The 14,967-nt window shown below is 42.6% G+C and overlaps 1 protein-coding gene across 1 annotated transcript in view; it reads left to right on the top strand.

Moving 5' to 3' along the window:
* The first annotated feature begins 8,237 nt into the window (after nt 1–8,237).
* The window catches only part of XRN2 (5'-3' exoribonuclease 2), an 82,652-nt gene continuing 75,922 nt past the window's right edge, over nt 8,238–14,967 (top strand). The window contains exon 1 of the mRNA XM_065893367.1: nt 8,238–8,397. Within this exon, the coding sequence (XP_065749439.1) occupies nt 8,323–8,397 (75 nt within the window). The 5' untranslated portion in view covers nt 8,238–8,322. The remainder of the gene's footprint in view (nt 8,398–14,967) is intronic.

A 14,967-nucleotide genomic window follows, 5' to 3' on the forward strand; every position in this document is an offset into this window, starting at 1 on the left:
TTCCCTCTGTTAACTTTCTGAGAGCACTAATTTAAGGTGCTCTCCCGTGGTGCTGGACTAACTCCCACATCGTGCAGCCAGAAGTCATATCATGCCTCATCTCTGCACCACGCAAGCATCCAATTCTATGTCTTAGTTCTTATTCAAGTTTCGTGAGTGATTCTATTTGAGTAACGTGTTAGGACAAAGAAACGCACTAGTCCAGGTGGAAGATTCATTTCAGAAAAGAACATGAGGATTTGCAGAACAGTGGGAATCAGGTTTTAAAAAATAGAAGAAAAAACGGCACGTGTACACTTGCTATACCAATGTATTTTCTCCTTCAAATTGACATTGTCTTAGCAAGCACAAAGGGCCGCTGGAGATTTTGTAAATGCACGATTCTTCTCCCCTCCATCCCGTTTACCTGGCTTTACCTGGAAGAGACTGCATCTGAGCCCAGAAGACATTACAAATCCTTTTCATGATGATGCTTCTTTTTTAAAAAAATTAATTAATTAATTAATTTTTGGCTGTGTTGGGTCTTTGTTGCTGCACGCAGGCTTTCTCTAGTTTCAGCGAGCGGGGGCTACTCTTCGTTGTGGTGCGCGGGCTGCTCACTGTGGTGGCTTCTCTTGTTGTGGAGCACGGGTTCTAGGTGCGTGGGCTTCAGCAGTTGCGGATGCAGGCTCTAGAGCACAGGCTCAGCAGTTGTGGCGCCTGGGCTTAGTTGCTCCGCAGCATGTGGGATCTTCCCAGACCAGGGATCGAACCCATGTCTGCTGCATTGGCAGGCGGATTCTTAACCACTGCGCCACCAGGGAAGTCCTCATGAGGATGTTTCTAATAGCGATAGACATCATTGCAATTCAGCAGCACCAAATGGACACTTGAGGTTTATTTGCTTAAACAATGAATGAATAATGAGACAGGGTGGGCTGCTCATTTTTTCTTCCTCTTCGTAATTGTCATGAACTGTATATTCGTTTTCCCATTTGTGCTTCAGGTAAAATTGCATCAGCCCATGTGGTTACTTCAGGCTCCCTTGGAGCCGTCTGCTACTTCCCCCTTTTAGACTGCTGCAGTGACTCACATCCATCCTATAGAGACTCTACAAATGGTATCTCCCACTATGCTTTGTTCCTAGTAGATGCTCACTAAATGTTTGCAGACTGAATCTGTCAAGAGAATGCTCTCTGTACTCCCTTCCCTTCAAAAAGAGGATTTCTGAACTCCTAGAAACATGTTCGGAAGGTTTAGAGACAGACAAAATTTCGAGATTAATGATGTCTGTGAAATTTGCCTTAAGAATGTGATGTCACACATATAAGTTGGTGCCTTACCCTGACCATTTGGCTGGTAGGTATGTGGTCACATAGACAACGAGGTAAAAAGGGGAGCTGGACTAGTGCAAATCCATGTGCTGGAAGTACTGTCACTTATGTTTGGCTCAGTTGTGGATGAGCAGGTAGTTCAATGGTGTGTGAGTGAGTGAAGTAAGCATATACTACGGTGGTAGAGAAGCAAAATAAGGGCAGATGGCAGAGGGCCAAAGATGCTAGTCTAAGGAGTATCAATTCTATTCTATAGCAATCAGAGATCCTCCCAAGGTTTTTTTTTTTTTTTGTATTACGCGGGCCTCTCACTGTTGTGGCCGCTCCCATTGCGGAGCATAGGCTCTGGACGGGCAGGCTCAGTGGCCATGGCTCACGGGCCCAGCCGCTCCGCGGCATGTGGGATCCTCCCGGACCAGGGCACGCACTCGTGTCCCCTGCATCGGCAGGCGGACTCTCAACCACTGCGCCACCAGGGAAGCCCCCTCCCAAGGTTTCTGACAATGACAAGAATGCTCATGGAGGCCATCCTCATAATCATCAAATGTCTGTTTAGGTAAAGATGGTACAACTATTTGTAAAACAGTTCGGCAGTTTCTTACAACATTAAACATATACCTACCAGCAGCCCTTATCCCCAGTATTTGCTTGCTCCAAAGAAATGAAAGTGTATTTGCAAACACACACAAAAAAACTTGTACATGGATGTTCACAGAAGCTTTATTCCGAAACACTGGAGACAACCCAAATATCCATCAACAGGGGAATGGACCAACAAATTGTGGTACATCTACATAGTGATAAACAAAGGACTGATTCACACAACATGGATGAATTTCAAAAACATTATACTGAAGAAAAGAAGTCAGACAAAAGACTATAAACAGTAGATTTCATTTATAGGAAACTCTCAAAAAAACTAATCTAATCTGTAGGGGCAAAATGCAGATTAAGAGTTGTCTGAAGCCAGGGGTGAGGAGGGAGTTGCCACCGCACGCACAGGAGCACAGGGAACTTTTGGGGGTGATGGAATTGTTCTATAGCCTTGTTGTAGTGTTGGTTTCCCAAGTACGTCCATTTGTCAAAATTCATTGAACTTAAATGGAAGTATTTTAATGTATGTAAATTATACCTACACGAAGCTGGTTTAAAAAAAAAGAACTGTATTTGGGCAAAATGCCATACAAGGCAGAGGAAACAAGACAGACCTTCCTAAGGTGCTTGTCCTCTTGACTGAAGGTGAGTTGCAGCCTGTGACATAGAGGCCCCGCACTGCAGCACCATGGACAGCAGCGTGGGTGCCATGGCCCAGGAAGCATGTGGACAGAACGGAGAGGAGAGTGCGTGTGTGTGCGTGCGGGGGGGATGGGATCCCTGTGGCCTGGAGTTAATTAATGCACGTCATTCTAGTGAAAATCTTACCTATCTGGCTCTTCCTTCAAGACTTGTTCCCAGTCCCACTTTCTCCATGAAGTCTTGCTTGACTCCGTGCCCATAACAGCCTTTTCTTCTTTCTCTCCTCTCAACTCTTAGAGTAAGTTCTGTTTAACTTGTTTGGAAGTAACCATGGCCTTTTTCTTTTTCTTTTCTTGTACTGCTATTGAAATTGCTTATTGCTACTTAATTTTAAATGTGATTACACCTTATATCATCTGCTACTGCAAGTCCCTGAAGAGAGAACCACAGCCTGGATCCCCCTTAGTTCCTACAGAGAAGTTGGGCAGTTTTTGTGGATGTTCTTGATTCATGTTGATTTTCAGTTCCTAAAACTGGACTCCGTTAACAATTTGGCATAAGGAAGAGACAGCTACAACTCTATCATAACTGAACTTAAGGACTATGTAGGGAGATAATGAGGTTTGTGAACCCCTCAGTAATTCATCTCCATTTCTACTTTATTAATTTATGTTTATTAATTTTTATTGGAGTATGGTTACTTTACAATGTTGTGTTAGCCTCCACTGTACAACAAAATGAATCAGCCATACACATACAGATATCCCCTCCCTTTTGGACCCATTTCTACTTTAACTGACAGACCATAATTTCTACCACAAAGCCAATACCCTCTTCAGGTGATGTCCTCTCTGTGGCAAACTGAAATCTAGTTGATATATTTCCCTGATGATTTCATATCTCCGTGATTCTTTTTCAGTCATGAATTTCAGCCAGGGCAGTCACATTTGTATTCCAAGCCTGCCAACTCTGACCAGAAATCAGGTGTCCGCATAAGACACACCTTGACAAGAGGATTAGATGTTCTAGTGAAAGGCAGATAAATGTCACTCGTGTCACTATAAATAAAAGTCTGGGCCTGCTTATCAGCTTGTAGGGTTGAGGTCATGCCTTCAACACTTCTTAGTGCTTCACACTTTATTATCCTTTAAAGGAGGCCTTTTCCATCCAGTTTCTCCATTTATACCCCCAAAGGGAATTATTACTGTTCAACTCCTTGAAACATATGCCTTCTGTCAACTTCCTGTCTTTTGCTTTAGGAGACAATACAACCTGTGGCCTTAAACAGAAATCTGCCAGAATCTTCTCAAATGTTATATTATGGAATGAAATGGAGCAGGACCCTTTCATAGTGCTGACCTAGGACGTCTTATACCTGCTTTACAAGCGAATCACATTCTGGCGGGCTTTGACTGTTTGGGGTTACATTTCAGAGCACGGGATTTGTCATTGAAATCCATGTAATAACAAGTATGGATTTAGATTTGTGGCTTTGGTCAAATCCTGTTCTTTGAAACCGAACTACATACAGCCAAAGTTTGCAAAAACGCCAGTCGCAGCCTGTATACACTGTATACACTCCAAAAGTATCTGAGGGATACAAGGCCTTGCAAAAAAAAAAAAAAGGATTTTTGTGGTTAGAGAAATTGCGAGATGGGGCATGCCAAAAGGCTCTAACGTGGCCACAGAAATGTAGTCCGCTTAACTCAGTTTAACCCAGAGCTCCTAAAGTCATGTGACTACAGATCCCCTTTCTCACATGCTTTGGGGGTGCGATGCTCATTGTTTTATGTCTTTGGTCAATTTAAGGTGTGAGCACAGACTGAGAAAGTTTACAGGGAAATAAGCTTTCTGAATACATTTAGCAGTGCGTACAGATTGAGGCCTTAACAAATGCATCTTTCAGTTATCTCCATTTCTGCATTACCTTTCTGTACCTACATTTCTGAGCTGCATTCTTAAGTTCAGTGAGGACAGGACTGCACAGGAACAAACATGTTTTCACCAACGTCATGTTCATTTGTACCTGTGAATTACACCCGGTGATAATGATTGCACATTGTTTCATGCTGCAAGGAGCATTTAAGACAAGATCTGAATATATCAAAATCCTAGAAATTTGAAAAAGTAGCTTTGGATGGGTTCTAAGAGCAGAAACTTGTCGATTCCATTTCTGTTTCTGTGTCCTAAGACAGAGGTTCTCAAAGTTTTTGGTCTTGGGACTCCTTTATACTCTTAAAACTTATTGAGCACCCCAAAGAGCTTTTGTTCAGGTAATAATATCTGTCAATATTTACCATGTTAGAAATCAAACCTGAGAAAATTTAAAAATGCTTAGAATACTAAAATAAATAATTATTAATTGGGACTTCCCTGGTGGTCAGTGGTAGAGTCCGCCTTCCAATGCAGAGGACGCTGGTTCGATCCCTGGTCAGGGAACTAAGATCCCATATGCTGCGGGGCAACTAAGCCCAGGCGCTGCAGCTACTGAGCTTGCAGCCCCAAGGAGAGAGCCCACGTGCCACAAACTACAGAGTCCACGTGCCACAATGAGAGAGAGAAAACACACACGCCACAACTAGAAAGAAGCCCGTGCGCTGCAACGAAAGATCCCATATGCCGCAACTAAGACCCGACGCAGCCAAAAAAGAAAGAAAATTATTAATTCACTTTAACAAAAAACCCATAACATGCTAACATAAGTAACATATTTTAATAAAACAACTATTTTTCCCAAACGCCCCAAAATTAGTGAGAAGATTGGCATTTTTATATTTTTTGAAATTCTTCAGTGTCTGGCTTAATAGAAGACAACTGGGTTGCCACGGCTGCTTCTGATATTCATCTGTTGTGCTATCACATCACATAGCCTCTGAACAATACACTCGGAGAATAAGAGTGAAGGGGGAAAATCACATCTTTTTTTTGGCCTCGCCGCTCGGCCTGCGGGATCTTAGTTCCCAGACCAGGGATCGAACCCATGCCCCCTGCAATGGAAGCACGGAGTCCTAACCACTGGACCACCAGGGAAGTCCCCAAAATCACATCTTAATATTACTATGAAAATAGTTTTAACCTCATGGAGCCCCTGAACAGGTCTCTGGGATCTTAGGGGGTCCCCGGATCACATTTTGAGAACTACTGCTCTAAGAATTCAATTCAATAAAAATATTGACAATCTACTGGATGCCCACAACAAGATTAATAAAGACATGTCCCTGCTTCCAGGGAACTCACAGTGTCTCCTTCCACACACACCTCCTTTATTCCCAATCCAATCTCACTGAGATTTCAAGACTCATTGTCATTCTACTTCCTCCTTATCATCTCTGATTTCCCCATCAGATGACTAGATCTCTATCTTTTTAAAATGTCTGTAGCAGTTATTGTCTGTGCAATTCATCTGGGATTTTTAATCATACACTGTGGTATGAGACTTGTTTACCGTAGGTCAAAATGCGACTTTATTATGCTGTGGTTGTATCTTGTCCTTGCTACTGATAGTAGGCTCTTTGAAAGCAATGATTTATTTGCTAATGGTGCCCAACACAGGCAGGCAGCAGGGACTGTGGACCTTAAATACATATTTAATAATTTGATTTGCAGCTTAATTAAAAAGTGTGGCAGAGATAAGGCATGTTCACCAATCCTGTTTCCTGTTCCTCTTCTTGAGCACTCCAAAAGACTGTATTTCCCAATCTTGTCTTCAGTTGGGTCGGGACCATGTGACTGGGATTTGGTCAAATGGATGCAAGTAGAAATTATGTAAGCCACCATCAAGCCTGGCCCTTCAGAACACCCAGGGCAGCCCTCCTGCCCTGTCTTCCTTTGGTAGTGGCTGTGGTGGTCATGTGTTGAGCTGGCAGAACCACAGGATGAAAGCAGCTGGATCCCTGAGTCACCCCGTGGAGGACAGCCCTGTAGGGTAGCTCAACCACACATATGGTCAGCTGATGAGATTTCAGGCATTACTTATTACCACAGCAAAGCCTAGCTTATCCTTATATGTTAGAGGAAAGAGGATGTTCACAGATGAGATAGGAAACAATGTAAGACACAACACCATGTGTTATAAGTCAAGGAGTGCTATGGAAGGTGAGGGCAGGCAGGAGCCAGTCTGGGCTCATGTGCTGGGAGAGATTTCTGGAGAAGAGGGGGAAGAGAGAATACATAGAATATGAATTGGCAGAAGACTCTTTCCTTTGCGAAGGATAGGAACTTAGCCCAAAACATCTTAGGGCAAAAGGATCATTTGTTGGCTCATGGAATTAAAGGACAGGTTTACCAACCAAACTGTAGGAAGAGGGATTTAGCTGTACTCAAAACCCACTGAAACCAGGGACTAAATCTGCTCCTCTCATTGCAGACTGGCAGTAAGTCCCATTCTTATCTTTTGGCTTTCAACCATCTGGGAGGGATTGCCTTACCATCCTTAGGGCTTGAAGTTCAAAAATGCTGGGCAAGGGCTCTCAATGGCCAAGCTTGCCCAGCTACCCATCCCCGTACCAAAATGCTTGCGGCGTGTGTTCCTATAAGATACTTCCGCAGGGAAGCCAGATATTGAGGAGGGGCTGTTTCTAGGAGAAATGAAGGACTTCACCACAGATAGAATTCCCGGTAATAGTTTTGGCTGTCCTTAGGTGAAACATGGCCTCACCATTTCTCTAATTTCCACACCATTAGTTTAAACAAAGTGCCATCAGACCACAGAGGAGGGGGCATGAATACTGCATGCCAGGTTGTAGGGGGAAATGCTTTCACAGAGGCCTCCTGAGGTGAGCCTTTAGGATTGAGTGTGATTTATCAAGCCAAGAGGGGATTCCAGGGAGACAGACTTCCAGGCTTGAGCAAATGGACATAAATAACTCCCCTTCCACACCTTCCTTTTTATATGTTGAAAAAAAAATGTATTTGAAGCCATCAGAAAACAAAGGACAAAAGTATTCTGTTAGTGCAAGGACAGAGGATTAAATGATCTTTACCTGGACTGAAACACAAGCTGTGTGAATAAGCAAATGACTTAACGCCTCTACAACCTGGCCTTCTCATCTGTTACGTGAAGATGATAAAAGCACCCTCAGAACGCCCAAGTGACGATCTAATCTGAGAATCCCTTAGCCAATGCTTTGGCACATTGTAAACGCTCAATTAAATGCTGGAGAGTGATACCAGTAATTATTTTATACCCATAAATGTAGCTGGATGCTTGAATTAGATGCTGAAAGGTACACTCCATTTTACAACTATTTAAAGTGAGTTACTTATGCAAACCAGCCATCATTAGTGCAAAATACTTTTTAAAAATACGGTTGCTAGTCCAGATACGTACTGTGGCATAAAACCGGGAGAAAGCAGGAAGCAGAAATAACGAGTGCGTGTAGATGCTTAGATTCTACGTGAATCAAGATAGGTGGGAAAGAAGAGGAGACCAGACCGGCCAAGGCTCCCTGGCGGCCTGCGGGGCGCAGGGATCCCGCCCGAGGGATCCGCAGAAGAGGCTCCGGGACACGTACCGCAGAGGACGCACGCCGAGCCGCGCCGGCTGTTGCCCTCGCCACCCGCTCCATTGGCCAGCCCCGCCCCCGACCAGGTCCGCTCCGCCCAGCCGGGCCGGAGCTTCCTTCCCGGCTTCCCAGGCGGCGGCGCCATCACCTCACTTCCTGTCGCCGGGTGCACGTGGGAGGAAGTGCCAGTGGCCGTGGCCCGCTGCTGCCTGTCTCTCTGGTTACGTCCGTCCGCGGGCCGGGCAGCCGCCTACAGCTACGCCGCCGCTATGGGAGTCCCGGCTTTCTTTCGCTGGCTCAGCCGCAAGTACCCGTCCATCATTGTCAACTGCGTGGAAGAGAAGGTGAGGAGGCGCCCGGAGGCCGCCACGCCAGCGCCAGGAGCCCCGGCGCGTCCAGGCCGCGGTCCTTGGGGTCCGCCGCCCGCCCGGCGGGCGTCGTGCGGGGGCCCGCGCTGCGTTCGCCCCCGGCAGCCGCGGCCCGCCGGGCGCCGGGGGCGGGCGCTCGGACTCGGGCTCCGGGGGTGGCATGGGCGGGGCGAGGGCCGAGCGGCGGAGCTCGCGGAGGGATGCTCCTCCCCGGTCCGCAGATTCCCCGGCGGAAGGCCCCGCCCACGGCTTTGTTTCTTCCCTGCTCGCCCGGTTTGGGTTTCGAAAGCGGCTCCCCGGCCGTAGGGCAGCGCGCGGCTGGTCAGCTGAGTTAGCTGGTTAGGGATGCGCGGGTGCTCCTGCCAGCCTCTAACCACTTTGTGAAGTAATGCTGGGCGGGGGAAGGGGAGGCAGCTTTTTGTCGTTTCCTGTACTAGCCTGAAAGGTTTTCTGCTAGGGGAGAGGCCATTTGTTGCTGTTGTCAGGTCCTATGGAGAGAGCAGCACCTCGGAAATGTCTAGGTTAGGACAGAAGTCCCTTAAGTGCCCCCTTGTCTAGGTGCCCGACTGCTGGGCATGCCTTTGACATTTTCAGAATTCCTGGATGCACTTGGACAATACATTTTTTGCTGTTGGTTTGTTAGTGTTACGTAGACTGTTGGCCGTTCTTGAGTTTTGTATTTGTCGTTTCCTTGTTTCCGTCCCAGTTCGATTTTGTACTCTTAATGAGAATTTCCGGATTGGGAAGTTCAGGGGCACATTATGCTCCCCACCCCTTCGTTTTTGAAGGAAGTGCCCAGTCGACCCTGGGAACTTTTTGCTTAGGCTAGTGAGATTTGTTTGTTCGTTTGTTTGTTTTTTGGACAGGTAGATGGATCTCCAGGGTTCATTCGATGTGAGATCTTGATTTTGCTTAGTTTCTATCCTAGGAGGAACCGAAACTCTTGTTCTGATGAATTTCCAGTACTCTCTGTGCTTTTCTCAAAGAGAAACTGTTAAACTGAATGCTCATGTCCTTTGCTTTTAAAACTTTTATCAAACTTTATTTAAAGTTTACTTACATCTTATCCCATTTCTACTCTCCACTGATAACTGCTTTAAACTATTTTTGGTTCTATCTCTAAATGTCCTGCTGACATCTGATTTGTTGATTTTGAGTGTATCTGTTGAATTCTAGCTATGATAGAAGAGGATGTAGTCACTTATACAGTGCCCTTCCCCACATGCCCCCCCATCCTCCTAATCATTATTTTTATTTCTTCTATTGGTAAACTTGATAAATTTAAGTAATATTCCTTTATTGTTTTATTCCATCTCCTTTACAAAGTATCCCGTGATTCTTCACATTCTGAGGTTAGGTATTAGCTTTTCTACTGCTGTTTCCTTACTCTTCATCCCAAGCTTCTCAGCTGTGCTCTTGCTTCGTTGGCATCCAGAATTAAATTGTCAGGGCTTTGGCTATGCAGGTTTGTTTCAAAACATGAAAAATCAGATAGTATTGGTGATGATTGTCACTGTGTAGATTCAGATTATGTACTGTGACTGTTTCTTCTCTTGTGCTACTTTTGTCTTTTTCTGTGTGTTGCCTGTTTTCCATTATACATCATTCCCCATCTAGACTCTCCTTCATCAGTTATTCTGTCGAGTCCTCTTTCTAGTTGGAGACTGCTTGAAATCTTTATTTCTGTTGCTGTCGCACCTGGTTATTTAGACTTGCTAGAAAGCCGCTTCCTGAGATTTTAAAAAATTTCTTCAGTTGGAGGTACTGTTTTCTAATCATTATCTCTCTTGGCTTAAACCCTTCCTTGGTTTTTGTTCTTACTTGAGTTCTTAAGAAGTGGTGTGTGGTATGTGAGTTTTCTAAGTCCATTCTACCCTTGTATACGTGAATAATCATTAGCTAGGCAGAGTTTGAAAATTACTTTCCCTCAAAACTTTGAAGGCATTGTTCTTTTGACTTCTGTCATCCAGAATTGTTGATGAGAAGTTGAATGTTAATGTGATTTATTTATTTAGCTAACACTTATGTAGTGTTTAACATGTACTAGGCACTTCACAGATGAATTTATTAAATCCTCATAACAACTACATAACTATTTCTCCTTCTCCTCCCCCCCTTCTCCTTCTTATTACAGATGAGAAAATGAAGCACACAGGGGTTAAGTAAGGTACTCAAGGTCTTGTGGCTAATACATGTCAGAGCCAGTGTCAAAACCAGGAAGCCCATGCTCTTGGTTTCTGTGTTCTTTTGCTTTCATTCTTTTGTAGTTGATGTTTTTCTTTCTGAATTTTTAAAAGATACTTATCCTTGGTGGTATAAGCTTTTGTAATTATGTACTTAGGTACAGATTTTTTTAAAAATTTCAATTCATTTTGATCAGTGCTTGGCTGACTCTGAGTCTGGAGGCTTGTGTTCTTTAGTTCTAGGGAATGCTCTTTGATTTTTTTCTTGTTTTCCTTTTACTCTGCCTTCTCTGAACTCTGAATACTGGTCCTCCTAGATTGATTTATTTTTCTTTTCTCTGTTCTCTCCTCCCTCCTCCACCGAGGTATAATTGACCTAGAACAAACTGCACGCATTTAAAGTGTACAATTTAATACATTTTGACATATGTGTATGTTCATGAACCCATCACCACAATCAAGATAATGAACATCATCTCTGAAACATTCCTTCTGCCCCTTTGTTGTTCCTCCCCATAACCCCTCCCCACTGCCCATCTTTAGTCAACCACTGACTTATTTCTGACTCTATAGATAAGTTTTCATATCCTACAATTTTATATAAATAGAATTATACAATATGTACTCTTTTTTTTTAACCTGACTTGGTTACTTTCATTCAGAACAATTATTTTGAAAGTCATCCATGTTGGTACTTATATCAGTAGTTTATTTCTTATTATTTTTGAATAGTATTCAGTGTTGTGCATATATCACCTTTATTCATTCACCTGATTGGTGAACGTTTGGATTGTTTCCAGCATTCGACTATTAAAAAAAGTCTATGAACATTGGGGTACAAATCTTTGTGTGAATGTATGCTTTCATTTCTTTAGAGAAAATACCTAGGAGTGAATTGGTTGCATTGTATGGTAGGTGTTTGATTATTTAAAAAGAAAAACTTGCCAGACTTTTTTTCAAAGAGGTTGTACCTTTTCATTGCCACCAGTGGTGTATGAGAGGTCTGGTTGTTCCGCTTCCTTGTCAACACTTAGTATGGTTAGTTTTCCTAGTTTTAGCCATTCTAGTGTAGTGTTATCTCAGTGTGGTTTTAATTTGCATTTCCCTGATGAGAAATGATGTTGAGCATCTTCGGGTGCTTATTTGCTTTCCATATGTCTTCTTGAGTGAGGTGTCTATTCATATCTTTTGCCCATTTTTAAGTTAGGTGGTTTGTCTTACTGAATTGTAGAGTTTCTTACATATTGATTTTTTTTTTTGCAAATATTTTCCCTTAATCTGTGGCTTGTCTTCTTAGTGCAAAGAAGAGCAAAAGTTTTTAATTTTAGTAGTCTGCTTTCTTTCTTTTTCCTCAGTATTCCTGCTTTTTGTGTTATATTTAAGAAATCTTTGCCAAGGTCACCAAGATTTTTTCTTGTGTTTTCTTAGAGATGTCTTATTATGCCTTTAGTTCATACTATGCTTTCTGTTTTTTAGGGGTTTTTTTCATGGTGAATTACATTGATTTTTAAATGTTAAACACACCTTGCATTTCAGGTGGATAAATCCCACCTGGTCATGGTGTATTATTTTTATATACTGTTGGAGTCAGTCTGCTAACATTTTCTTGAGAATTTTTACATTTATGTTCAAAAACGATGTTTGTCTATAGTGTTTTTATAATTTTTTTTTTTTTTGCATTACGCAGGCCCCTCACTGTTGTGGCCTCTCCCGTTGCGGAGCACAGGCTCCAGACACGCAGGCTTAAGCGGCCATGGCTCACGGGCCCAGCCGCTCCGCGGCATGTGGGATCTTCCCGGACCGAGGCACGAACCCGTGTCCCCTGCATCGGCAGGCGGACTCTCAACCACTGCGCCACCAGGGAAGCCCCTATAATGTTTTTGTCCAGTTTTGGTATCAGAGTAATCTTGGCCTCATATTGAGTTGCGAGGTACATACCCTCTTTAGTTTTGTGGAAGCGTCTGTGTAGAATTGGTATTATTTCTTCCTTCAGTATTTAGTAGAATTCATCATTGAAGCCATCCGGACCTGAAGTTTTTTGGGAAGGTTTAAGCTAAAAATATAATTTTTTTAGTAGACATAGGGGTATTCAGATTATCTTTTTTTTTTTTTTTTGCGGTACACAGGCCTCTCACTGTTGTGGCCTCTCCTGTTGCAGAGTACAGGCTCCGGACGCGCAGGCTCAGCGGCCATGGCTCACGGGCCTAGCTGCTCCGCGGCATGTGGGATCTTCCCGGACCATGGCACGAACCCGTGTCCCCTGCATCAGCAGGCGGATTCTCAACCACTCCGCCACCAGGGAAGCCCTATCTGTTTTTTTAATGAGCTTTTGTAGTTTGTATCTTACACAGATTTTGTTTTTCTAAGTTGTCCAATTTGTTGCTATAAGGTTGTTCATAGTATTCCTTATTATCTTTTTAATATCAATAGAAAATGTAGTGATGTCACTTCTCTCATTCCTGCTACTAATTTTGTCCTTTCTCTTTTATTCCATTATCAGTCTGGCTAGACTTATCTCAGAGAACTAGCTTTTGGTTTCATTGATTTTTCTATATTATTTTTTCTGTTTTCTACTTCATCGACTTCTGTTCTTATTTTTATTATTTCTTATGCTCATTTTGAGTTTATCTTGTGTTTCTTGTCCTCTTAAGGTAGAAGCTGAGGTCGTTGTATTGATGCTGCTTCTTTGAGTTGCTTCTGTTGAGTGCCATAAGCTGCCTGCTAGGTGCTGTTCCAGTGGCACATCACAAACATTGACATGTTGTCTTTTCATTTTCATTCAGTAAAAAATACTTTCTCATATCCCCTTGACTTCTGTGGCCCATTGGTTATTCAGAAGAGTGTTCCTTAGTTTTCAAATATTTGGGGGATTTTCCAGGCATTCTTTTTCTGTTATTGACTTCTAATTTAGTTCCCTTGTCAGAGAACATAACTTTCCATAATTTGAATTACGTATTTTAAAGCTTACCTGATTTGTTTTATGACCCAGAATATGGTCTTGGTAAATGTTTCATTTTGACTTGAAAAAGACACAAGTTCTGCTATTGTTGGGTAGAGTGTTCTGTAAATACTATCATGCTGGTTGATAGGATATGGAAGACTTGAACAGCACATTGATTTTCTGTCTCCTGTTCTATCAATATATATGGAAATCTTCTATAATTTTTTTGGATTTGTCTGTTTCTTCTTTCAGCTTTGTTGGTTTTTGCTCCTTGCATTTTAAAACTCTTGTTAGTGCATAAATGCTTAAGATTGTTAGGTCGTCTTGATGAATGTGTTTCTTATTTTTTGAAGATTTGATACTTTTCTTTTTTAAAAAATTTATTTATTTTTGGCTGCATTGGGTCTTCGTTGCTGTGCGTGGGCTTTCTTCAGTTGCGGTGAGCGGGGGCTACTCTTCATTGCAGTGTGCAGGCTTCTCATCGTGGTGGCTTCTCTTGTTGTGGAGCATGGGCTCTAGGCGCGTGGGCTTCAGTAGTTGTGGCATGCGGGCTGAACAGCTGTGGCATGCAGGCTCAGTAGTTGTGGCTCGTGGGCTTAGTTGCTCTGCAGCATGTGGAATCCTCCCAGACGAGTGGTCGAACCTGTGTCCCCTGCATTGGCAGGTGGATTCCTAACCATTGCGCCACCAGGGAAATACCTGAATGTGCTCCTTTATCATTATAAAATGACCTTTATCCTTGGTAATATTCTTTGCTCTGAAATCTGTTTTGTCCAGTATTAATATAACCAGATCTTTTGACTAGTGTTAACATGGTCTCTTCCCCTACTTTCTATCTTATGAATTTGTCTATTCTAGGAGCTAATATAAGTGGAATTATATAATATTTGTCATTTTTTGTCTGGTTTATTTCACTTTTTCATTTTGCATAGTGTTTTCAAGATTCATCCATGTTTAGCATGTATCAATTTCTTTCTTTCTCTTTTTTTTCGGATTTTGGAAACCTTTTAATTGAAGTATATATACACAAATACATATATGCATGTATAGTCACTTAAATGTTTAAACTCTTCATATATTGAAGTTATATAACTGTGTATAGCTTGTTAATTTTCACAAAATAAAAATGTATGACTTGTATCCAGATTATGAAACAGAATATTATCGTAGTATTCATACCCCAGAAGTTCCCCTTTGCTCCCTTCTAGACAGTGGCCACCCCACAATCCTGTCTTCTGATAGCAAAGAGTAGTTTTAGTAATGCTTATCTTGTTAAAAATGGTACCGTAACCTCTACTTTCTCTTGTATCTGTGTTTATGAGATTTCATGTTTCTTTGATTTATCTAAATTTGTTTCGTTACTATGTAGTATTTCACTGTGGAGCCCATTGTATGAAAATGCAATTAATTTTATTGGAAAAC

The sequence above is a fragment of the Phocoena phocoena genome, chromosome 15 (genome assembly GCF_963924675.1).
Source record: "Phocoena phocoena chromosome 15, mPhoPho1.1, whole genome shotgun sequence".
NCBI lineage: Eukaryota > Metazoa > Chordata > Mammalia > Artiodactyla > Phocoenidae > Phocoena > Phocoena phocoena.